The sequence below is a fragment of the Pristiophorus japonicus genome, chromosome 13, assembly GCF_044704955.1.
Source record: "Pristiophorus japonicus isolate sPriJap1 chromosome 13, sPriJap1.hap1, whole genome shotgun sequence".
Lineage (NCBI taxonomy): Eukaryota > Metazoa > Chordata > Chondrichthyes > Pristiophoridae > Pristiophorus > Pristiophorus japonicus.
In genome coordinates this window covers 2,615,062-2,641,237 of record NC_091989.1, presented here as the reverse complement: position 1 = coordinate 2,641,237, position 26,176 = coordinate 2,615,062, and the positions used below count along the sequence as shown (strand labels likewise).

The 26,176-nt window shown below is 48.6% G+C and overlaps 1 protein-coding gene across 3 annotated transcripts in view; it reads left to right on the top strand.

The window, feature by feature from the left end:
- The window catches only part of sema3d (sema domain, immunoglobulin domain (Ig), short basic domain, secreted, (semaphorin) 3D), a 337,849-nt gene that overhangs the window by 156,926 nt on the left and 154,747 nt on the right, over positions 1–26,176 (top strand). For all 3 annotated transcript variants that reach the window (XM_070897059.1, XM_070897058.1, XM_070897060.1), the window contains 2 exons: positions 7,053–7,172; positions 7,372–7,465. In XM_070897059.1, coding sequence (XP_070753160.1) covers positions 7,053–7,172; positions 7,372–7,465 — 214 coding nt within the window. The remainder of the gene's footprint in view (positions 1–7,052; positions 7,173–7,371; positions 7,466–26,176) is intronic.

Here is a 26,176-nt window from a genome sequence, read left to right as displayed (position 1 = left end):
CAAGTCCCACATCGGCCGCTGAATTGGGCTTACCGCCCCTCAGAGGAAGTGAAGTGCAATCTCGCGCGCTCCACTTCCTTTAGGGGCGGGTCCAGCGGCACTAACGGGGCGATCAAACAGGGGAAATGTCACCCCCAAAGTGACTTAGCACGGAGAAAAATCTGAGCTGATTATTGAGAGCCAACCTGGATTTGTAAAGGGCAGGACATGTCTAAAGTACCCAACTGAGTTTTTTTGAGGAAGTGACTAAAGTAGTAGACAGGGGAATGAATATGGGTGTAGTTTATATAGACTTCCAGACAGTATTCGCTAAATTTCCACTAAGAGACTGTTAGCTATAATTAAACCTCATGGAATTAAGAACATAAGAACAATAACATAAGAAATAGGAGCAGGAGTCAGCTATTTGGCCCCTCGAGCCTGCTCCACCATTCAATAAGATCATGGCTGATCTGATCATGGACTCAGCTCCACTTCCCTGCCCACTCTCCATAACCCTTTACTCGCTTATCGCTCAAAAATCTGTCTATATTGAAGGAGATTTTTGACCTGGCTAGGAGATTAGTTAAGCGGTAGAAGACAGAGAATCGGGATAATGGGTATGTACTCAAATTGGAAGGGAGAGTGACTAATGATTTGTAAAACTCATCCCACAAGAACCTGTGCTGGGGCCTCAACTATTCACTATATTTATTAATGACTTGGACAGAGAGCCATATATTCAAGTTTGTCGATGACACAAAGATTGGTAGCATAGCAAGTAATGTAGATGCAGCATAAAATTACAAAGAGACATTGGTAGATTCAGTGAGTGGGAAAAACTGTAGATGATGGATTGCAATGCAAGAAAGTACGAGGTATCCATTGGACGGAAAAGGATCGATGCGAGTATTTTTTAAATGATGAAATGTTAGGAACAGTGGTGTTCCAAAGAGATTCAGCGGCCTGTCTACACCAATCACTAAAATGTAGTGGTCAAGCACAAAAAATAATCAAAATTTAAATGGAATGTTAACCTTTATATCTAGAGGGCCAGAATACAAAGCAGAGGAAGTTATGCTGCAGCTATACAAAGCTCTGGTTAGACCACATCTGGAGCACGGTGTACAGTTCTGGGCACTGCTCCTTAGAAAGGATATATTGGCCTTGGAAAGAGAGCAGTGCAGATTGAGCAGAATGTTACCATGGCTCCAAGGTTTACATTCTGAGGAGAGATTGCATACACTCGGCTTGTATTGTAGGAGGTTAAGGGGCAATTTGATTGAGGTGTTTCGGATTTTGAAAGGAACTGATAAGGTAGATAGAGAGAAAGTGAAGGGGATTCTAGTACAACCGGACATCACCTTAAAACCAGAGCCAGGCCATTGAGGAGACAAGTTAGGAAACGCTTCTTCGCACAAAGGCTGGTGGAATTCTCTCCCTCAAAAAGCAGTAGATACCAGCCTAATTAATAATTTAAAATCTCAAATCGATAGGTTTTTGTTGGCCACGGGTGTTAAGGGATATGGAGTCAAGGGGGTAAATGAAGTTAGGATACAGCCATGCTCTCAACGAATGGCAGAATAGGCACGAGGGGCCGAATGGCCTCCTCCTCTTCCTATACTAATGAGTTTCTATTTGGATGGAGAAGAAATAGGAAAATGCATATGTTGGGTAATTGAGTGAATCATCTGGGTGGCGTGGCCCAGAGAAATGATAAACATTAAGTCGTATGTGCTTCCATTTTATTCGTGACTTTCTTTCTCTGATAAGAATTGGTAACTGGAATTACTGGACAAAGGAATGTATCTGGGACAAAAAGAACTATTGTAGCTTGTTTAAAATGAAAATGAACATTAGCTTTGGCAAAAGGAGGTATGTCAAAGGTTTCCCAGGACCCCACATCAAATTACATAGCTACAACATCCCATTGAGCAAGAATGACTTTGTGACACACTGGATGATGAATGCAACCCCTTGCTGTGAGGTGTTAAGGGTCACGTTAATGAAACACGTTTTTTGGCAGTTTCAGTCGAGACCCCTGTTGACACGAGCCCAGAGGGCATGGTTCTGAAACTGGGGTTGCGGTTTCATTGCCGAATAATGTGCAGGGGGATTTCACCACTCTTGCCTCGAGGACCGTTCTGTCATCACTTTTATAATAATGACAATAATTCATCTTTATTTAACCAAATTAAATCAAATGTTCCATGGATGTATTGCCCCGCACCCTGAGGGGAACATCAAGTCATGACAAAGTTTGCTTCAATCATGATTTGCTAAACTCTGCTATTCTTGCTCTGAATTTTAGGAGCTCTTAATAAATAACCCCCTGTTTGCATTCTGTTAACAATTGATTGCGACCCTATTAAAAAATAAATTCATGGCAAAGACTTCCATCTACACCGAACCTGTACAATAATGACCTTGTGCAGAATTATAGCATTAAGCAGTAAACAATTGTTACCCTTAGAATAGCTTTTTTTTAATTACCTGCCAAAGACAATTGAAAATATAAAATCAAAGAGAAAGAAACTCACTTATAGACTCACTGCACAGGCAGAAGTTTATTACAACAATCCTTCATTTGAAGAGATTCCGTCTGGATTGTATTTTGCTGATGTTTGAAGCAGTGGAGTGAAAGTTAAAACCCAACGATGTGAACGTGAGTGATTCACATTTCTGCTTGGAGGCACGATTAAATATTAATGTAGAACAAGCTACAGTTAGCACAGCAAACTTATCCAGCATTAAGAAGTAACTGATAAAAACAACAGAATCTGTTGCACGTTCAACACTGTTACCAATACAATTGTAACTGCAAACTTGTTCAAAAGGCCAGCAGTCTTTCTCGTGCCGTTTGAATGAATTTTTTTTTAACGTTTCCACGTTTTCTTTGAGATCGTCTAATGATGGTTTCTTGTTAGAAGAACCTAGATAGGGGCTCCCTTTATAACTCAGCACGTCTCTCCAGTGAGTAACTGAGTCAACAGGACCAGCACAGTCCCAGGCTCTGATCGCCGGTCTCTGCTGGTTTAGTTGACCTCAGTTGGTTGGCGTGTTGGTTGGGTTAGCGAGGGGGAAATTAGACGAGGCTCCCATTTCTACTCACGATCCAACTTCCCCTGCTCGGAATGCACATGGGCGCATTGTGTGGGACTGTAGGAGCGAGACATTCCACTTGGCCCTCTCGGTCACCGTTGCTACACGCTCTTGCAATGATTTTCCCAGTGGCTAACAGCAGGGAGATCCCTCTGTAGTTACCGCAGTTGGACTTGTCCCCCTTTTTGAAGATGGTCACGTTTATGGCATTCCTGAGATCTTCTGGCATGCTCTCCTCCTTCCAGATAAGAGAGGTGAGGCCATGTATTTGTGCCAACAATGCTTCTCCGCCATGCTTTAGTGCCACGCTGGGAATTCCATCTGCTCCTGTTGCCTCGTTATTCTTCAGTTGTCGGATGGCCTTTTCTACCTCGTGCCGGGCTGGGCTAAGATGATGGCGGGTAACATGCTGCGGGACGGAGTCGAGGACACTCGCGTCGAGGACAGAGTCTCGGTTAAGATCTTCAAAATGCTCCTTCCAGTGGGCACTGAGTGCCTCACTGTCCTTGATGAGTCATCACAAGAACCTCTTCAATCGTCTTCTCCCTGTGGCTGAAGAGCTACTCCCAGAGTCGCAATGCGGATACCGTCCACTATGGGGCACATGATCTTCACCGTGTGACAACTACAAGAGAGATGCAGGAAACAGCACCAACTATTGAACATGGCCGCCTTTGACCTCACAAAGGCCTTTGACACTGTCAACCGCGAGGGATTATGGAGCATCCTCCTCTGTTTCGGCTGCCCTCAAAAGTTTGTCACCATCCACGATGACATGCAAACCATGATCCTGACCAACGGATCCACCACTGACTTAATCCATGTCCGGACCGGGGTCAGGCAGGGCTGCGTTATCACACCAACACTCTTCTCAATCTTCCTTGCTGCAATGCTTCATCTTACCCTCAGCAAGCTCCCCGCTGGAGTGGAGCTAAATTATAGAACCAATGGGAATTTGTTCAACCTTCGCTGCCTCCAGGCCAGATACAAGGTCGTCCCATCCTCTGTCATTGAACTACAGTACGCGGATGATGCTTGTGTCTGCACACACTCGGAGGCCGAACTCCAAGCCATCGTCAACACCTTCACCGGGTGGTACGAGAGCATAGCCCTCACACTAAACATCCGTAAGACAAAGGTCCTCTACCAACCTGCCCTCGCCACACAGCACTGCACCCCGAATATCAAAATTTACGACGAGGCCTCGGACAACGTGGAACATTTCCCATACCTCGGGAGCCTACTGTTAGCAAGGGCAGACATCGACGATGAGGTCCAACATCGCCTTCAGTCTTCCAGTGCAGTCTTCAGTCGCCTGAGGAACAGAGTGTTTGAAGACCAGGACCTCTCATCCGGCACCAAGCTCATGGTGTACAGAGCAGTAGTGATACCCACCCTCCTGTATGGCTCAGAGACGTGGATTATATACAGCAGACACCTCAAAACACTGGAGAAGTACCACCAGTGCTACCTCCGTAAGATTCTGCAAATCCATTGGCAGAATAGATGCACCAACGTCAGTGTCTTCATTCAGGCCAACATCCCCAGCATCGAAGCACTGACCAGCTCCATTGGGCGGGTCACATCGCCCACATGCTCGACACGAGACTCCCAAAGCAAGCGCTCTATGCGGAGCTTCGACACGGTAAGCAAGCCCCAGGTGGGCAGAGAAAACACTTCAAAGACACCCTCAAAGCCTCCTTGATAGTGCATCCCCACTGGCACCTGGGAGACCCTGGCCCACGACCACCCAAAGTGGAGGAAGAGCATCCGGGAGGGCGCTGAGCATCTGAAGTCCCATCGCCGAGAACAAGCAGAAAACAAGCGCAGACAGCGGGAAGGAGCGTGCATCAACCCAGACTCTCCATCCTCCCTTTCCCTCAACCACTGTCTGCCCCACCTGTGACAGAGACTGTAATTCCCACATTGGACTCCTCAGTCATCTGAGAACTTTGAGCGGAAGCAAATCTTCCTCGACTCCACGGGACTGCCTATGCTGATGATGATGCTACACACTCTGTGATTTAACAGCCTATTCACTCACTCTGAAGGGTCAAACTTGAATAAATGAGTAATGGTCACTTGGGTAAGGCAGCAGAGGTGGCTCAGGGTTTGTGGAACTGTAACCCAGCATGGAGTCGATGACTTCAGCAGAGTAGGAGAAAAAAGAATTGGTGGAGAAATCATAGAATCATAGAAGTTTACAGCACAGAAGGAGGCCATTTGGCCCATCGTTTCTGTGCCAGCCAAAAAAGAGCTACCCAGCCTAATTCCACTTTCCAGCTCTGGATCCGTAGCCCTGTAGGTTACGGCACTTCAAGTGCACATCCAAATACTTTTTAAATGTGGTGAGGGTTTTTGTCTCTACCACCCTTTCAGGCAGTGAGTTCCAAATCCCACCACCCTCTGGGTGAAAGAAGTTCTCCTCAACTCCGCTCTAATCCTTCTACCAACTACTTTAAATCTATGCCCCCTGATTATTGACCTCTCTGCTAAGGGAAATAGGCCTCGGAATTCCTAGCCTGCTTGGAGTAAGGGCTAGAATTTGGGTTGGAATCCAATTCTTCCAGGTTGCCATCCTTTCCCTAATGGGAGGAGTTCCGGGGGCCTGCAGCCCTTCTGTCCTGAAATCCAAGTGAAAGCAGGGCAGGAGGATTAACACTCACCAGTTTTGACCTTACGTCTCAAGAAAATAATCCTGCAGGATGCAGACACACTCACTATGTCAAGGTGGGCCCATAATGCTGCTTTCCAAATGGAAACTGTGAAATTGTGATCGTTTATGAAAAACGTTTCATTCTTCAGCTAGAACCCCGACCACCTCCTCCATTGGATATTACGGGATATAGGAATAGTGCAGGAAAGTGGAGTTGAGGTAGAAGATCAACCATGATTTTATTGAATGGCGGAGCAGGCTCGAGGGGCCGAATGGCCGACTCATGCTCCCATTTCTTCTGGTCTTATGGGTTGTTCCAAAGTTCCACCCCTTTGCACCTGGTCCCTTTTTGCACATGACCCCTTCTCTGGGACTTGAGACAAGGCAAACTTGTGGCATTGGAGCAGGTCTGGATGAGCTTCAAGCCCTCGTTGTGTGACCTGCTCTTTGTATCCCTCCCAAAGATGGCCTTCCAGAGTGGGTGAAACGTGCTGAAAATAACACCTATCCACCAAACAATTGCAACACACACTAGTCCAGACGTTCCCAAACTCTTTTCACTGGACACCTCTCTCTCCCCACCATCCCAACCCCACCCCTGGGGATTCATGTCCCAAGCACGCCTCCCTCCTTTGAAGAAACAGTAGGTTGTGGTTGAGTATTTTCTTCAAAACCAGCAAAAGTGAATCCCAAATCCGAGTAACAAGGATCATATCTCCTACGCTTCTTTTGCCTGACTCGACTTGTTTCATCCCCAGGTTCAACAGCCACAACTTTACACTTCAGTACACACTCATCATTATCGAACGCCTGACATTATGCTGACGTCCGTTATATAGCTTGTGGGGATAGAGGGCACGGATGGGGCGTGAGCACATTGGGCAATAGGTTCTGGTACTTTGCCCCGGGAATCTCTGCGCAGGAGGGAGCAAAGTCCACGTGTCCTTGTCCCCCCGATGATCTCGTCACACCTCCTCCCCACTAATTTGAGCACCTCTGTGAAATTGAACTATCGTTCCTGCCACAGGTTTATGTTATCTCTGTTGCATGTGGTATATTTGCAATTTTCCATGAGATGTGACTGGTGTTTGATTGTTTTTTAATTAAAAAAAAAAAAGAAAAATTGCAGCGACTCAAAGAAATGTGCCCAGACGTTTGCAGGGAGGGTTACATGACCCAGCGAGGCTGGAACTGCACGAGAGTTTTGTAGACACAGTGCTCAGAGGAGCAATGATCAGAGGAACCAGGCAACGGCACTTTGGGAAAGCAATTCCTTTCATGCCTGTGCTAATGATGGTTTCTGTTTCCTGAATAGAGAGAGTGTGCGAACTTCATCAGGGTCCTTCACAACTATAACAAGACCCACGCGTACGTCTGTGGTACTGGAGCCTTCCACCCAACATGTGCCTTTATTGAGCTGGGACCCCGGGCAGAGGTAATGTAATTTTAGCTACTGTTATAAGTGGTGCATGGCAGGGTAAAGCAGTAAATGGAATGAGCATCATCCATCACCTCCCTTCAAAGGGATTTTCACCGTGCTGCGTTGATATTTTACACAGCTGATACATGCTTAATACAAAGAGATTCATTCATTCAAAACATGTTTCTGAGAGCTAATCTGTGTTTTTTATCAGGAGCCTGTGTTTCAGCTGGAATTGCATAGTCTTGAGTCTGGAAGATTGAAATGTCCCTTCGACCCTCAGCAACCTTTCGCTTCAGTGTTAACAGGTAAAAAAAACCCACATCACCCCTTCGGTATGTAAGGTAATGCAATGGAGCAAGGATTCCTCAGGCTAAAACAGCAGCTAAATGTTATTTACACTTTCGCTGTGACTGTTTTTTGTGTAAGAAAAGAAGTTCCAAATATTTACCAAGAATTAACAGCTTTCTAATTATGCTGCGTGGAGAACACAGCCAGCATTGGGTCTCCGTATACCGAGCTGTGTGAAAAGGCAAGGATTTGCACGGGCATCAATACTCAGCACAGATATCCTCACTACCATCTGTGTCACAAGTGGAAGCTACAAATCTCGAATGCCAAATTCAAAACTTTAATGAGATGGGTTTGAACCTCATGCGGCCGTCCCATTGACTGGCAGACAGAAGGATAGAGAGTTCCTGTACCAGGAATATCTGTTCTCCAATCTCCTTGAGGCCAAGAAACTGCTGGGTTCCCATTGTCTGTAACATTGGTCATGGAGGCAGCAAGTCCCGCCTATACGTGGCTGGAGCACTCTGGGTGCTGAAGGTGAAGCTATCACAGAGATTGTCGATAAATTGAGCCTCTCTGGTCTCCATGTCCTGCCCATGATGCCTCCTTGTCCAAAGCTCTCCATGCCCCATGTCCCTGCACTCAATCACAGCCAGCAGTGCCCAACAATGCAGCCCTTGCCCTCCCGAAGTGTTGAGATGTGAAAGCAATGCCAGTAAATTACGCAAGTGGACTGACATCACTTTGTACAGAGAGGTCAGTGCTTGGGCCACATAATTGGCTCCCTTGTCTGTGAGTGCGTTTTGGCAGGGCCTCACTTTAATGGGATGGTGCTCCTCACCATTAGGTGGAAGGAAAGTCTTCCATCATCTGACGCATCTAACTGGAATTCCACCTCCTGTTGGCCAATCACCTGGGTGTCATGGTACATCATTCATTGAAAGTTGGCATGCAGGTACAGCAGGTGGTGAAGAAGGCAAATGGTATGTTGGCCTTCATAGCGAGGTGATTTGAGTATAGGAGCAGGGAGGTTTTACTGCAGTTGTACAAGGCGTTGGTGAGGCCTCACCTGGAATATTGTGTTCAGTTTTGGTCTCCTAATCTGAGGAAGGACATTCTTGCTATTGAGGGAGTGCAGCGAAGGTTCACCAGACTGATTCCTGGGATGGCAGGACTGACATATGAGGAGAGACTGGATCGACTGGGCCTGTATTCACTGGAGTTTAGAAGAATGAGAGGGGTTCTCACAGAAACATATACAATTCTGACGGGACTGGACAGGTTAGATGCAGGAAGAATGTTCCTGATGTTGGGGAAGTCCAGAACCAGGGGTCACAGTCTAAGGATAAGGGGTAAGCCATTTAGGACTGAGATGAGGAGAAACTTCTTCACTCAGAGAGTTGTTAACCTGTGGAATTCCCTGCCGCAGAGAGTTGTTGATGCCAGTTCGTTAGATATATTCAAGAGGGAGTTAGATGTGGCCCTTATGGCTAAAGGGATCAAGGGGTATTGAGAGAAAGTGGGAAAGGGGTACTGAGGTGAATGATCAGCCATGATCTTATTGAATGGAGGTGCAGGCCCGAAGGGCCGAATAGCCTACTCCTGCACCTATTTTCTATGTTTCTATCACAGAGGAGCATTCGCCACCTATTCAAAGAGATGGTTTGGTTGTGTCAGAGTTTTTCTGCAACACAGTAAGCTTCATAAATTCCACTGCAGACCCGTTATGCTCCATGCCATGCCAAGTTATAATACATAGAATCATAGAACGGTTACAGCACAGAAGGAGGCCATTCGGCCCATCAAGCCTGTGCCGGCTCTCTGCAAGAGCACTTCAGCCAGTCCCACTCTCCCATAGAATCATAAAATAATATAATGTCATAAAATATATAAAATAATAAATTGATAGCTCAAAGTGTAACTACGGACTCCTGTCTCTGCGGGCTGTCGTCAGGGATTATTCCTTCTCTGTTTAAAAACTTGCATTTAATTTATATTCTGGTAATTTTATGTCGCGATATGAATGCTGTAAAATCTGGCAAAGCGCTGAAAAGTGTTCAGAAAGTTTGTGAATGAACCTGATGTGAGCAAATAGTTGAATTAAAAAGAGGTTTATTTAGATAAATGTTGGAAATGAAATGAGCATCCCTGTAAAATGGAGTTTTATCTGAAAGCTTCTTTAAACAGTTCCAATACTTGTGTGGAATTATAGCTGTAGTGTGCACGGACATTTGATACATGTGAATGACTGTGAACCCTTTGCTTATAGCGTATAATGAGAGCCTCAACACTTTGAAGCTGTGATTCTGTATTATGAGAGCAATATGACCCTGGCTACGCTTTTATCCAAATATAATGAGTGACATGATTTGTGATCTTCGCACCACAGATGTCTACTTTCCCCTGTTCAAAATCTATTGCTTTAACAGGATAGCAAGCATGCTGGAGCAATTCTGCTCACAAGCCTTTCCTGCTGTGAGGTCTAAGATTTCTTTGACCAGAACCTATTATTAAAAAGGTTAGTAGATTCATCTCCCACACTAACTATCCATGCTTTGTCAATGGAAACTGGTTCCTCATAGGACAGCAGAGTAATTAAAGCTGGAATCACTTTGGTCAGATTCTAGCCACCTTCAGGAACTTAAGCTCATAAAGATCCAGGTTGACAGTTCAGTGCAGTGCTGAGGGAGCGCCGCACTGTCAGAGGTGCTGTCTTTTGGATGAGACGTTAAACCGAGGCCCCGTCTGCTCTCTCAGGTGGATGTAAAAGATCCCACGGCACTATTTCGAAGAAGAGCAGGGAAGTTCTCTCCGGTGTCCTGGGGCCAATATTTATCCCTCAATCAACATCACTAAAACAGATTATCTGGTCATTATCACATTGCTGTGTGTGGGAGCTTGCTGTGCGCAAATTGGCTGCCGCGTTTCCCACATTACAACAGTGACTACACTCCAAAAGTACTTCATTGGCTGTAAAGCACATTGGGACGTCCGGTGGTCGTGAAAGGTGCTATATAAATGCAAGTCTTCCTTCTTTTATACTGATTAAATTGAGGGACCACAATACTGGGGAACATTTGATACTTTTGCAGCCATTGCCAATGTTAAACTCCATTGTGGCAGCTACAGTGCAGGTTAGATTCAGCATTCTGATACTTCATTTATCATAGCCAATAGGAACTAGGCCAGAATTCAGAAATCTGCTTGTGTCAGCTCCTTTCTGCCATTGTAAATATTGCAAATCAAACTTGCATCCCACCAGATCAGAGGGTCGGGGGGTGGCGGGCCGTGCAGCTGCTTGTTCTCCGGCTGCTCCAGCCTCTCGAGCAGCAACAAAACGGGAGAGGGAAAGTCTCACAGGCTCTCGTTCACATGCTCTGGCCATTGGCTGCAGTTTCATGTTCTCGAGCTATCTGTGGACACAACTGCTTTTTATATGGAGTGACCAAATGTGGGTACTTTTGCTCGCAGTTTACGGATTAAAGGGTCACCCATTCAAGACGGAGATGAGGAGGAATTTCTTCAGAGGGTCGTGAATCTGTGGAATTCTCTGCCCCAGAGAGCTGTGGAGGCTGGGTCATTGAATATATTCCAGGCTGAGATCGACAGATTCTTGAACTGCAGGGGAGTCTAGGATTATGGGGAACAGGCAGGAAAGTGGAGTTGAGGCCAAGATCAGATCAGCCATGATCTTTCTGAATGGCGGAGCAGGCTCGAGGGGTGTATGGCCGACTCCTGCTCCTAATTCTGATTTCCTTTCTGTGTTGCATTTCTTGGCCGTCTCTCTGCAGTTTACGCCAATCTTCTGCCCGAGTTACAGACACTGGCAGAACCCCCACGGAAATTCCACCCTGGGTTCTTCCGAGAAAGGTGCCACCCTCAAATGACTTCTGTAAGTGCATCGCGGGAAAATGGCGTCTGATCATTTGGCTCTTGCATGATGTGAGTACGAAGGAGGGTGAGCCAATGATGTCAATTCCTTCACCAGACAGGTCACAACAAAGAGCTAGAAACACCAATGTGTATCTCGAGGCTAACAAACGAGAACATTATATATTCAACATGATGCAAGTGTAGCTAGCACTTGTCAGAGACCACAGTTGGCCATCAGAATGCAGTGAGTATGGGCTCAATTTTCCCCAAAGCATTTTTTTGGTGTACGTGAAGAGTTGCACTTGTTTTTTGGGGCCCAAGTACGCCAACAAAAAAAGTTCTAAGTTTCCCCGTTGGATTTTTTCATTTTGGCGCGGCCTAACTTGTCCTTTAGTTTTGGGGGTGGAGCCTTGATCGGTGCCAAAAAGATCGGGTGGCCACGGTAACCAGGGACACAATGTGAGCTGAGGCTGCAAAGTGAAACATACAGCCAGCTTCCAACACAGTAAAATACATTGCATCAATTTATCAATTTACAAACACATTCAAATATATTGCAGCAACTTAACTCCAATTATTAAAGCCGTTCCCACTCCCCGCCCCTAGCCCTGGTTTACTGGTCTGCTTGCCTAGTCCGCCCTGAGCCCCTTGCCTGGGCTGCTCCAGCACCAGCTCCTCCACACCCCTCCCCCGCCCTTGCAGCCCCGAGTGCCTTGCCAGTATCGCTCCTTGCTCCTAGCCCAGGCCGAAGGGCTTGCCGGTCTGCTACTCCGCCCCTATCCCAGGCCAAATGGCCTCCTCGCTCCCAGTTCCCACACCTAACTACACCCGAAAGGCTTTCCCCACCCCCCCACCCCCAAACATCCCCTTCCACCTCTCTCTCCCCCTCTCTCTCTCCCCCTCTCTCTCTCTCCCCCTCTCTCTCTCTCCCCCTCTCTCTCTCTCCCCCTCTCTCTCTCCCCCTCTCTCTTACCTTTCCTGCTGCTGCTGTCCAGGCATCTGCTGCACCTACCTGCCCCGATTTCCTTACCTGCCCCGATTGCCTTACCTGCCCCGATTGCCTTACCTGCCCCGATTGCCTTACCTGCCCCGATTGCCTTACCTGCCCCGATTGCCTTACCTGCGCCGATATCTTTAACTCTCCTAAAGGGTTTTCTGCAGAGGCCACATATGGTGGCCTAAGAAGAACTGGAGTAACTCTGAGCTTGTAAGGGGAATAGAGTGATGTTTCTGCGGCTGCAACCGAGACTCCAGGATGGTATGTTGCCTCCCTGGTGCAAGGGTCAAGGATGTCTCGGAGCGGGTGCAGGACATTTTGAAAAGGGAGGGTGAACAGCCAGTTGTCGTGGTGCATATAGGTACCAACGATATAGGTAAAAACAGGATGAGGTCCTATGAGACGAATTTAGGAACTAAATTAAAAAGTAGGACCTCAAAAGTAGTAATCTCAGGATTGCTACCAGTGCTACGTGCTAGTCAGAGTAGGAATCGCAGGATAGCTCAGATGAATATGTGACTTGAGGAGTGGTGCATAAGGGAGGGGTTCAAATTCCTGGGACATTGGAACCAGTTCTGGGGGAGGTGGGACCAGTACAAACCAGACGGTCTGCACCTGGGCAGGACCAGAACCAATGTCCCAGGGGGAGTGTTTGTTAGTGCTGTTGGGGAGGAGTTAAACTAACATGGCAGGGGGATGGGAACCTATTCAGGGAGACAGAGGGAAATAGAATGGGGGTAGAAGTAAAAGATAGAAAGAGGAAAAGTAAAAGTGGAGGGCAGAGAAACCGAAGGCAAAAAGCAAAAAGGACCACATTACAGCAAAAGTCTAAAGGGGCAAAGTGTGTTAGAAAGACAAGCCTGAAGGCTCTTTGCCTCAATGCGAGGAGTATTCGGAATAAGGTGGACGAATTAACTGCGCAGACAGCAGTTAACGGATATGATGTAATTGGCATCACGGAGACATGGCTCCAGGGTGACCAAGGCTGGGAACTCAACATCTAGGGGTATTCGACATTTAGGAAGGATAGACAGAAAGGAAAAGGAGGCGGGGTGGCATTGCTGGTTAAAGAGGAAATTAATGCAATAGTAAAGAAGGACATTAGCTTGGATGATGTGGAGTCGGTATGGGTGGAGCTATGGAATACCAAAGGGCAGAAAACGCTGGTGGGAGTTGTGTACAGACCACCAAACAGGAGTCGTGAGGTTGGGGACAGCATCAAATAAGAAATTAGGAATGCGTGCAATAAAGGTACAGCAGTTATCATGGGTGACTTTAATCTACATATAGATTGGGCTAACCAAACTGGTAGCAATGCAGTGGAGGAGGATTTCCTGGAGTGTATTAGGGATGGTTTTCGAGACCAATATGTCGAGGAACCAACCAGAGAGCTGGCCATCCTAGACTGGCTGATGTGTAATGAGAAAGGACTAATTAGCAATCTTGTTGTGCGAGGCCCCTTGGGGAAGAGTGACCATAACATGGTAGAATTCTTTATTAAGATGGAGAGTGACGCAGTTAATTCAGAAACTAGGGTCCTGAAATTAAGGAAAGGTAACTTCAATGGTTTGAGGCTTGAATTGGCTAGAATAGACTGGCAAATGATACTTAAAGGGTTGACAGTGGATAGGCAATGGCAAACATTTAAAGATCATGTGGATGAACTTCAGCAATTGTACATCCCTGTCTGGAGTAAAAATAAAACTAGGAAGGTGGCTCAACCGTGGCTAACAAGGGAAATTGGGGATAGTGTTAAATCCAAGGAAGAGGCATATAAATTGGCCACAAAAAGCAGCAAACCTGAGGACTGGGAGAAATTTAGAATTCAGCAGAGGAGGACAAAGGGTTTAATTAAGAGGGGGTAAATAGAGTACGAGAGGAAGCTTGCCAGGAACATAAAAACTGACTGCAAAAGCTTCTATAGATATGTGAAGAGAAAAAAATTAGTGAAGACAAACGTAGGTCCCTTGCAGTCAGATTCAGGTGAATTTATAATGGGGAACAAAGAAATGGCAGACCAATTGAACAAATACTTTGGTTCTGTCTTCACGAAGGAAGACACAAATAACCTTCCGGAAGTACTAGGGGATCGAGGATCTAGTGGCAAGGAGGAACTGAAGGATATACTTATTAGGCGGGAAATTGTGTTGGGGAAATTGATGGGATTGAAGGCCGATAAATCCCCAGGGCCTGATAGTCTGCATCCCAGAATAATTAAGGAAGTGGCTCTAGACATAGTGGATGCATTGGTGATCATTTTGAAACAGTCTTTTGACTCTGGATCAGTTCCTATGGACTGGAGGGTAGCTAATTTAACACCACTTTTTAAAAAGGGAGCGAGAGAGAAAACGGGTAATTATAGACCGGTTAGCCTGACATCAGTGGTGGGAAAAATGTTGGAATCAATCATTAAGGATAAAATAGCAGCACATTTGGAAAGCAGTGATAGGATCGGTCCAAGTCAGCATGGATTTATGAAAGGGAAATCATGCTTGACAAATCTTCTGGAATTTTTTGAGGATGTAACTAGTAGAGTGTACAAGGGAGAACCAGTGGATGTGGTGTATTTGGACTTTCAAAAGGCTTTTGACAAGGTCCCACACAGGAAATTGATGTACAAAATCAAAGCACATGGTATTGGGGTGCTTTGGCACATGGTATATGTACTGACGTGGATAGAGAACTGGTTGGCAGACAGGAAGCAGAGAGTCGGGATAAACGGGTCAGAATGGCAGGCAGTGACTAGTGGAGTGCCGCAGGGCTCAGTGCTGGGAGCCCAGCTCTTTATTATATACATTAATGATTTAGATGAAGGAATTGAATGTAATATCTCCAAGTTTGCAGATGACACTAAACTGGGTGGCGGTGTGAGCTGTGAGGAGGACACTAAGAGGCTGCAGGGTGACTTGGACAGGTTAGGTGAGTGGGCAAATGCATGGCAGATGCAGTATAATGTGGATAAATGTGAGGTTATCCACTTTGGGGTCAAAAACACAAAGGCAGAATATTATCTGAATGGCGGCAGATTAGGAAAAGGGGAGGTGCAATGAGACCTGGGTGTCATGGTTCATCAGTCATTGAAAGCTGGCATGCAGGTACAGCAGGCGGTGAAGAAGGCAAATGGTAAGTTTGCCTTCATAGCTCGGGGATTTGAGTATAGGAACAGAGAGGTCTTACTGCAGTTATACAGGGCCTTAGTGAGACCTCACCTGGAATATTGTGTTCAGTTTTGGTCTCCTAATCTGAGGAAGGACGTTCTTGCTATTGAGGGAGTGCAGCGAAGATTCACCAGACTGATTCCCAGGATGGCTGGTCTGACATATGAAGAGAGACTGGATCAACTGGGCCTTTATACACTGGAGTTTAGAAGGATGAGAGGGGATCTCATAGAAACAGATAAGTTTCTGTCGGGACTGGACAGATTAGATGCGGGAAGAATGTTCCCAATGTTGGGGAAGTCCAGAACCAGGGGACACAGTCTTTGGATAAGGGGTAGGCCATTTAACACTGAGATGAGGAGAAACTTCTTTACTCAGAGAGTTGTTACCCTGTGGAACTCCCTGCCGCAAAGAGTTGCTGATGCCAGTTCATTGGACATATTCAAGAGGGAGTTAGATCTGGCTCTTATGGCTAAAGGGATCCAGGGGTATTGAGAGAAAGCAAGAAATGGGTACTGAGGGAATGATCAGCCATGATCTTGAATGGTGGTGCAGGCTCGAAGGGCTGAATGGCCTACTCTGCACCTATTTTCTGTTTCTATGAGCTGGCCAAACTTTCCTAAATGGCCAGAATTGGCACAGGTGGCAGGTTATGTCCCCTTTGGCTCAAAAAAAAATTACCAAAAAAGAATTGTAACTAACTGAGTTACCCTGGTGCAAACTGATTGTGGAAACTGGGGATTTTTAACTTAGACCAAAAAAAAAACAGCCTGCTCCAAAAAAACGGCGCAGTTCACTGTGAAAAATTGAGCCCTATGTGTTGTGGTACTTGTTGGACTGAAAGGCCCCTGTTTTGCACTTTGTCTGCACAAAGGTTAGACAGTACTTCAAAGGAGTTTGAGAGTCGGGATCAGACAGCGGAGAGTTACAGTTTAGAGCTACCCACGCAGACCTTGAGGCAAGACGTGACTCCACAGGTAGCAATACCGACAGTCATTCCAAGAAAGCCCGTAACCAGTTGGGTTGGGGAAGCTGCTCCTTTTCCAAGAATAAATTATCTACCATTTGTGAGTTTGAAAGGAAATCAGCTGTTTTTTTCGTCAGGCCCACTCATGAATTAGTTCAAAGCTGTGTTCTTTTATTAGAATGATTGCCTGCGAATGACTCTGATCGGTAGTTTAGTTTGCGATCAGAATATTTGCTACGCATGATATTTATTGTTTTCTGAAGTGATGGGAGCAGGTGCTGCAAATCCCTGTGTGTAATGCAGGAACCAATGATTCCCCAGGGTGGGTATCCCTGAATACTTTGCACATGAGGTGCTATTTCAGTGCAGAGAGAGTCGGGCTTGCCTGCAGGAGCTGGTTTCTTGTGTTGAGAATGAGAAAACATATTTGGAGAAGCTCAAATTGTAACTGGGCTTGAAATCAGAGGCTGAAAAATAAGAGTTTAGATAAAAATGGTACTGAGACTTCCAGATCAAGATCCGTGTTCAATCTCCAGTGTGAGCTGAATTAGCTGATATCACGGGCACCTCGGCTTAGGAATGGGCGAAAATATTCTTCCTCTACATCACTTGCCAATAACCCCAGATACAGAATGGCCTTGCATGGCTGCATGTATTTGCAGAAATGGGCTAGGCTGCGATAGACAGATGGGCCAAATGGCCTCCTTCTGTGCTGTAACCATTCTATGATTCTATAGAGATAGAGAGATAGCGAGAGATTGTTGAAAGCACCACAGCAAACGATGGTGAAATAATGACACTAGCTGGTTCAAGGAGATTATTTCTTCAAAGACCACATGGTCTCCAGTAGAACAGAGGGCAGTAACCAGACCTTCAGCTTTGTGCTAAACAAGGTTTATTAAGGTTACAGCTGATAGATTAACCCAACCGTAGGAGCACCAACATCTGAAATAGTCAGCAACCTCCCTCAATACCGAGCTGATTCTCGCTCTCTATCTAAAATGACAGGTACAAAATGCTGCACGTGTTCGATTTGGATCAGAGATTTTCTTTTACTGCTACAACCCTTATAAAGGAGCGAGACATTCCCGAGAGATGCCGGGCACCACTTCAATCCTGAGCATGGAGCCCAGGCAGGGGAGTGACGGTCTGCTCTATCCCCCACATTGTGAATAAGTCTACCCCATGCTATAAAGGAGATAGTTTGAGTTGCTGTATGCAGGCACTGACAGTTGCTCTGCAATATAAACAAGATATTAGACTGTGCTCATAATCCATTGTTATCCCGCACTATCCTAATGAGCTGACTTTCCCACTTCTCATGCTGAGTGGGGATGGTTAAAAGTCATTATTTGGCCCCCCGCAGCTACCAGACAGAAAAAGTTTCCATTTTGTCTGTCTGTGCTGGATTCTAACAGAGGTGCACGGATTGGGATGGTTTTCTATCGGTGCAAGGTTCCCAAGCCAATCTGTAGTTTTCACACTCCTACCTCACCCCTTCTCCACCCCCGCACCCCCCAGTGCTGCACAGCACGCTAACCTTACAACGTTTCAAGAAGCATTGGAACTTCACAATTGTTTTGCAATAATTCTGCAATGTTTACAGGACAAATAATGCATTCACTGCAGAAATGTCAAATTCTAGTCTGATCCCATTTACTATGATGAATAAAGTATCCTGTATCAGAATACTAAATCTAACTTTTACTATTCCTGACGTAAGGAAGCTGAACATTGGTACTGGCTGTGAAAGTATAAAACCTTCCCCAGTATTGTGTCTTCAGTTTAACCGAAGACAGAAGAACAATTCGTTGATTACGGTTGACTTTTATCTTGTCTTTATCTGGACTGAAATATTATGATAAGTTGGTACCAAAAGATTCATTTCTGAGTGGCAAAATAAGTCATGAATGAATGCTGGAAAAAAGCCGAGCAGTGCTGGTTCAGAGAAAGCAGCACGGATTTCAGCAAGCAGTCCGAGAACTGTCTGTGGAAACTTTCTCTCAGTAATTATTCATTTCAGTCATTAGTAGCGAGAGTGCAGCCTTGCTCTGCCTTCACGAGCTGGGCCTCCTGGGGGCAATTGGCACTGAGTGAGGCAGCTGCTGAATGCACCCTCGATGATCACTGCCCAATGTTCCGGGCCCGCACTGTTCAAAACATCTCCGCAATTGATGGGGGAATAATGACGGTGGCCGTTTCAAGGAGATCGTTGCAAAAAAAATCAAAGCAACATGTCCGTATGACCTCCAGTCAACCAGAGGGCAGTAACCACACACTCAGCTGATCGATTAACCCAACCGGAGGAGCACCAACATCTGAAATAGTCAGCAACCTCCCTCAATACCGAGCTGATTCTCTCTCGTCTCTCTCTCTCTCTCTCGCTCTCTCTCGCTCTCTATCTTTCTGTGTCTCTCTCACTGTCTCTCCGTGTCTCTCTCTCTCGCTCTCTGTGGCTCTGTCTCGCTCTCGCTCTCTGTCTCTCTCTCTCTCTCTCTCGCTGTCTCTCTCGCCCTCTCGGTTGTTTCCACTGGTCGGGGAGACTAGAACTAGGGGGTACAGCCTCAAAATCCGGGGGTGTCAATTTAAAACCGAGTTGAGAAGGAATTTCTTCTCCCAGAGGGTTGTGAATCTGTGGAATTCTCTGCCCAAGGAAGCAGTTGAGGCTAGCTCATTGAATGTATTCAAGTCACAGATAGATAGATTTTTAACCAATAAGGGAATTAAGGGTTACGGGGAGCGGGCGGGTAAGTGGATCTGAGTCCACGGCCAGATCAGCCATGATCTTGTTGAATGGAGGAGCAGGCTCGAGGGGCTAGATGGCCTACTCCTGTTCCTAATTCTTATGTTCCCTCGCCCCCTCACCCCATCACCCCCTCTCGCCCTCGCCCTCTCACTGTCTCTCGCGCTCTCACTCTCTCGTTCTCTTGCTTTGTCGCTCGCACTGTCGCTCTCTGTCGCGCTCTCTCTCTCTCTGTCGCGCTCGCTCTCTCTCTGTCGCGCTCTCCCTCTCTGTCGCGCGCGCTCTCTCTCTGTCGCGCGCGCTCTCTCTCTGTCGCGCGCGCTCTCTCTCTGTCGCGCGCGCTCTCTCTCTGTCGCGCGCGCTCTCTCTCTGTCGCGCGCGCTCTCTCTCTGTCGCGCGCGCTCTCTCTCTGTCGCGCGCGCTCTCTCTCTGTCGCGCGCGCTCTCTCTCTGTCGCGCGCGCTCTCTCTCTGTCGCGCGCGCTCTCTCTCTGTCGCGCGCGCTCTCTCTCTGTCGCGCGCGCTCTCTCTCTGTCGCGCGCGCTCTCTCTCTGTCGCGCGCGCTCTCTCTCTGTCGCGCGCGCTCTCTCTCTGTCGCGCGCGCTCTCTCTCTGTCGCGCGCGCTCTCTCTCTGTCGCGCGCGCTCTCTCTCTGTCGCGCGCGCTCTCTCTCTGTCGCGCGCGCTCTCTCTCTGTCGCGCGCGCTCTCTCTCTGTCGCGCTCTCTCTCTCTCTGTCGCGCGCGCTCTCTCTCTGTCGCGCGCGCGCTCTCTCTCTGTCGCGCGCGCTCTCTCTCTGTCGCGCGCTCTCACTCTCTCTGTCGCGCGCTCTCTCTCTCTCTGTCGCGCGCTCTCTCTCTCTGTCGCGCGCTCTCTCTCTCTGTCGCGCGCTCTCTCTCTCTGTCGCGCGCTCTCTCTCTCTGTCGCGCGCTCTCTCTCTCTGTCGCGCGCTCTCTCTCTCTGTCGCGCGCTCTCTCTCTCTGTCGCGCGCTCTCTCTCTCTGTCGCGCGCTCTCTCTCTCTGTCGCGCGCTCTCTCTCTCTGTCGCGCGCTCTCTCTCTCTGTCGCGCGCGCTCTCTCTCTGTACGCGCGCGCTCTCTCTGTCGCGCGCGCTCTCTCTGTCGCGCGCTCTCTCTCTGTCGCGCGCTCTCTCTCTGTCGCGCGCTCTCTCTCTGTCGCGCGCGCTCTCTCTCTGTCGCGCGCGCTCTCTCTCTGTCGCGCGCGCTCTCTCTCTGTCGCGCGCGCTCTCTCTCTGTCGCGCGCGCTCTCTCTCTGTCGCGCGCGCTCTCTCTCTGTCGCGCGCGCTCTCTCTCTGTCGCGCGCGCTCTCTCTCTGTCGCGCGCGCTCTCTCTCTGTCGCGCGCGCTCTCTCTCTGTCGCGCGCGCTCTCTCTCTGTCGCGCGCGCTCTCTCTCTGTCGCGCGCGCTCTCTCTCTGTCGCGCGCGCTCTCTCTCTGTCGCGCGCGCTCTCTCTCTGTCGCGCGCGCTCTCTCTCTGTCGCGCGCGCTCTCTCTCTGTCGCGCGCGCTCTCTCTCTGTCGCGCGCGCTCTCTCTGTCGCGCGCGCTCTCTCTCTGTCGCGCGCGCTCTCTCTCTGTCGCGCGCGCTCTCTCTCTGTCGCGCGCCTCTCTCTCTCTGTCGCGCGCTCTCTCTCTCTGTCGCGCGCTCTCTCTCTCTGTCGCGCGCTCTCTCCTCTGTCGCGCGCTCTCTCTCTCTGTCGCGCGCTCTCTCTCTCTGTCGCGCGCTCTCTCTCTCTGTCGCGCGCTCTCTCTCTCTGTCGCGCGCTCTCTCTCTCTGTCGCGCGCTCTCTCTCTGTCGCGCGCTCTCTCTCTCTGTCGCGCGCTCTCTCTCTCTGTCGCGCGCTCTCTCTCTCTGTCGCGCGCTCTCTCTCTCTGTCCGCGCGCGCTCTCTCTCTGTCGCGCGCTCTCTCTCTGTCGCGCGCGCTCTCTCTCTGTCGCGCGCTCCGCGCGCTCTCTCTGTCGCGCGCTCTCTCTCTGTCGCGCGCTCTCTCTCTGTCCGCGCGCGTCTCTCTCTGTCGCGCGCGCTCTCTCTCTGTCGCGCGCGCTCTCTCTCTGTCGCGCGCGCTCTCTCTCTGTCGCGCGCGCTCTCTCTCTGTCGCGCGCGCTCTCTCTCTGTCGCGCGCGCTCTCTCTCTGTCGCGCGCGCTCTCTCTCTGTCGCGCGCGCTCTCTCTCTGTCGCGCGCGCTCTCTCTCTGTCGCGCGCGCTCTCTCTCTGTCGCGCGCGCTCTCTCTTGTCTCTGTCGCGCGCGCTCTCTCTCTGTCGCGCGCGCTCTCTCTCTGTCGCGCGCGCTCTCTCTCTGTCGCGCGCGCTCTCTCTCTGTCGCGCGCGCTCTCTCTCTGTCGCGCGCGCTCTCTCTCTGTCGCGCGCGCTCTCTCTCTGTCGCGCGCGCTCTCTCTCTGTCGCGCGCGCTCTCTCTCTGTCGCGCGCGCTCTCTCTCTGTCGCGCGCGCTCTCTCTCTGTCGCGCGCGCTCTCTCTCTGTCGCGCGCGCTCTCTCTCTGTCGCGCGCGCTCTCTCTCTGTCGCGCGCGCTCTCTCTCTGTCGCGCGCGCTCTCTCTCTGTCGCGCGCGCTCTCTCTCTGTCGCGCGCGCTCTCTCTCTGTCGCGCGCTCTCTCTCTGTCGCGCGCTCTCTCTCTCTGTCGCGCGCTCTCTCTCTCTCTGTCGCGCGCTCTCTCTCTCTCTGTCGCGCGCTCTCTCTCTCTCTGTCGCGCGCTCTCTCTCTCTCTGTCGCGCGCTCTCTCTCTCTCTGTCGCGCGCTCTCTCTCTCTCTGTCGCGCGCTCTCTCTCTCTTGTCGCGCTCTCTCTCTCTGTCGCGCGCTCTCTCTCTCTGTCGCGCGCTCTCTCTCTCTCCGCGCGCTCTCTCTCTCTTCGCGCGCTCTCTCTCTCTGCGCGCGCGCTCTCTCTCTCTGCCGCCGCGCTCTCTCTCTCTGCCGCGCGCTCTCTCTCTGCCGCGCGCTCTCTCTCTCTGCCGCGCGCGCTCTCTCTCTGTCGCGCGCTCTCTCTCTCTGTCGCGCGCTCTCTCTCTCCTGTCGCGCGCTCTCTCTCTCTGTCGCGCGCTCTCTCTCTCTCTGTCGCGCGCTCTCTCTCTCTCTGTCGCGCGCGCTCTCTCTCTCTGTCGCGCGCTCTCTCTCTCTCTGTCGCGCGCTCTCTCTCTCTCTGTCGCGCGCTCTCTCTCTCTCTGTCGCGCGCTCTCTCTCTCTGTCGCGCGCTCTCTCTCTCTCTGTCGCGCGCTCTCTCTCTCTCTGTCGCTCTCTCTCTCTCTCTCTTGTCGCTCTCTCTCTCTCTCTCTCTCTGTCGCTCTCTCTCTCTCTCTCTCTCTGTCGCTCTCTCTCTCTCTCTCTCTCTGTCGCTCTCTCTCTCTCTCTCTCTCTGTCGCTCTCTCTCTCTCTCTGTCGCTCTCTCTCTCTCTGTCGCTCTCTCTCTCTCTCTCTCTCTCTGTCGCCCTCGCTCTCTCTCTCTCTCTCTCGATCAATGGTATGGTAGGATAAAGAAAAAAAGGGAGGCTTATGACAGATACCAAGGGCTAAATACTTCAGAATCTCTAGAGGAGTATAGAAAGTCCAGGGGTGAAATTAAAATGGATATTAGGAAAGCAAACAGAGAGCATGAAAAATTCTTGGCAAGTAAAATCCAATATATTTTATAAATATATTAAGAGCAAGAGAATAACTAAAGAAATAGTAGTGTCTATTAGAAACCATGAGGGTAATCTGCGTGTGAAGGCAGGAGATGTGGATATAGTTCTTAATGAATACTTAGCGTCGTTTTTCACAAAAGAGAGAGAGGAGGTATTAAGGGATTTTGCAGCTTTGAAAGTGGATAAGTCCCCAGGCCCGGATGAAATGTATCCCAGGCTGTTAAGCGAAGCAAAAGAGGAAATAGCAGAGGCTCTGACCATCATTTTCCAATCCTCTCTGGTTACAGGTGTGGTGCCAGAGGACTGGAGGACTGCTAATGTGGTATCTATTTTTAAGAAGGGAGAAAGGGATAGACCGAGTAATTACAGACCAGTCAGGCTAACCTCAGTAGTGGGAAAAATATTGGAAAAAATCCTGAGGCACAGGATAAATCTTCATTTAGAAAGACACGGATTAATCAAGGACAGTCAGCATGGATTTGTTAAGGGAAGGTCGTGCCTGACTAATTTGATTGAATTTTTCAAGGAGCTAACCAGGAGGGTCGATGAGGGCAGTGCATACGATGTAGTATATATGGATTTTAGCAAAGCTTTTGATAAGGTCCCACATGGTAAACCTGTCACGAAGGTAAAAGCCCATGGGATCCAGGGCAAAGTGGCAAGTTGGATCCAAAATTGGCTCAGAGGCAGGAAGCAAAGGGTAATGGTTGATGGATGTTTTTGTGACTGGAAGGATGCTTCCAGTGGGGTTCTGCAGGGCTCAGTACTGGGTCCCTTGCTTTTTGTGGTATACATCAATGATTTAGATTTGAATGTAGGGGGTATGATTAAGAAGTTTGCAGATGATACTAAAATCGGCCGTGTGGTTGATAATGAAGAAGAAAGCTGCAGACTGCAGGAAGATATCAATCAACTGGTCAGGTGGGCAGAACAGTGGCAAATGGAATTCACTCCGGAGAAGTGTGAGGTAATGCATCTGGGGAGGGGCTAACAAGGAAAGGGAATACACATTAAATGGTAGGATACTGGGAAGTGTAGAGGAACAAAGGGACCTGGGAGTGCATGTCCACAGATCCCTGAAGGTAGCAGGCCAGGTAGATAAGATGGTTAAGAAGGCATACGGAATACTTGCCTTTATTAGCTGAGGCATAGAATATAAGAGCAGGGGGGTTAAAACACTGGTTAGGCCACAGCTGGAGTACTGCGTGCAGTTCTGGTCACCGCATTATAGGAAGGATGTGATTGCACTGGAGAGGCTATAGAGGAGATTTACAAAGATGTTGCTGGGAGTGGAGAATCTTATCTATGAGGACAGATTGGATAGGCTGGGGTTGTTTTCCTTGGAACAGAGGAGGCTGAGGGGAGACCTCATTGAGGTGTATAAAATTATGAGGGGCCTCGATATAGTGGATAGTATGGACCTATTTCCCTTAGCAGAGGGGTCAACAACTAGGGGGCATAAATTTAAAGTAATTGATAGAAGGTTTAGAGGGGATTTGAGGGGAAATTTCTTCACCCAGAGGGTGGTGGGGGTCTGGAACTCACTGCCTGAAAGGGTGGTAGAGGCAGAAACCCTCACCACATTTAAAAAGTACTTGGATGTGCACCTGAAGTGCCGTAACCTACAGAGCTATGGATCGAGAGCTGGAAAGTGGGATTAGGCTGGGTAGCCTCTTGTTGGCCGGCATGGACACGATGGGCCGAATGGCCTCCTTCCGTGCTGTAAATTTCTATGATTCTATCCATCTCTCTCTCTGTCTATCTCTCTGTCTATCTCTCTATCTAATCTGAAATAAAATAAAATCTAAACAGCAACTTGTAGAGGCAGATTGACCATAGGCAGCATCGCAACCTAGTCCATTTCTGCAAACACATGTAACCGTGCAAGGCCATTCTGTATCTGGGGTTATTGGCCAGTGATCAGAAGGAGGAGCTGTGTCTGAATATTTTCCCCCGTTCCAAAGCCGAGGATACCTTGCGGCGCCCTGTACATCAGCTAACTCCGCTCACACTGGAGATTGAACACGGATCTTGATCGGGAAGTCTCAGTACTGTAACCAGTGACACATTTGCCCACTGAATCTTTGGCTGTAATGTATGTACCATGAGCATGCTCACAGGTTTGTAGAGGTGTTGCATTGTGAGTGGCTTAGCCAGTCACGTGATGTTCACAAGACATAGAAACATAGAAAATAGGTGCAGGAGTAGGCCATTCAGCCCTTCGAGCCTGCACCACCATTCAATATGATCATGGCTGATCATTCACCTCTGTACCCCATTCCTGCCTTCTCTCCATACCCCTTGATCCTTTTAGCCGTAAGGGCCACATCTCACTCCCTTTTGAATATATCTAATAGAAACATAGAAACATAGAAAATAGGTGCAGGAGCAGGCCATTCAGCCCTTCTAGCCTGCACCGCCATTCAATGAGTTCATGGCTGAACATGAAACTTCAGTACCCCCTTCCTGCTTTCTCGCCATAACCTTTGATCCCCCGAGTAGTAAGGACTTCATCTAACTCTCTTTTGAATATATTTAGTGAATTGGCCTCAACTACTTTCTGTGGTAGAGAATTCCACAGGTTCACCACTCTCTGGGTGAAGAAGTTTCTCCTCATCTCGGTCCTAAATGGCTTACCCCTTATCCTCAGACTGTGACCCCTGGTTCTGGACTTCCCCAACATTGGGAACATTCTTCCTGCATCTAACCTGTCTAAACCCGTCAGAATTTTAAACGTTTCTATGAGGTCCCCTCTCATTCTTCTGAACTCCAGTGAATACAAGCCCAGTTGATCCAGTCTTTCTTGATAGGTCAGTCCCGCCATCCCGGGAATCAGTCTGGTGAACCTTCGCTGCAATCCCTCAATAGCAAGAATGTCCTTCCTCAAGTTAGGAGACCAAAACTGTACACAATACTCCAGGTGTGGCCTCACCAAGGCCCTGTACAACTGTAGCAACACCTCCCTGCCCCTGTATTCAAATCCCCTCGCTATGAAGGCCAACATGCCATTTGCTTTCTTAACCGCCTGCTGTACCTGCATGCTAACCTTCAATGACTGATGTACCATGACACCCAGGTCTCGTTGCACCTTCCCTTTTCCTAATCTGTCACCATTCAGATAATAGTCTGTCTCTCTGTTTTTACCACCAAAGTGGATAACCTCACATTTATCCACATTATACTTCATCTGCCATGCATTTGCCCTCTCACCTAACCTATCCAAGTCACTCTGCAGCCTAATAGCATCCTCCTCGCAGCTCACACTGCCACCCAACTTAGTGTCATCCGCAAATTTGGAGATACTGCATTTAATCCCCTTGTCTAAATCATTAATGTACAATGTA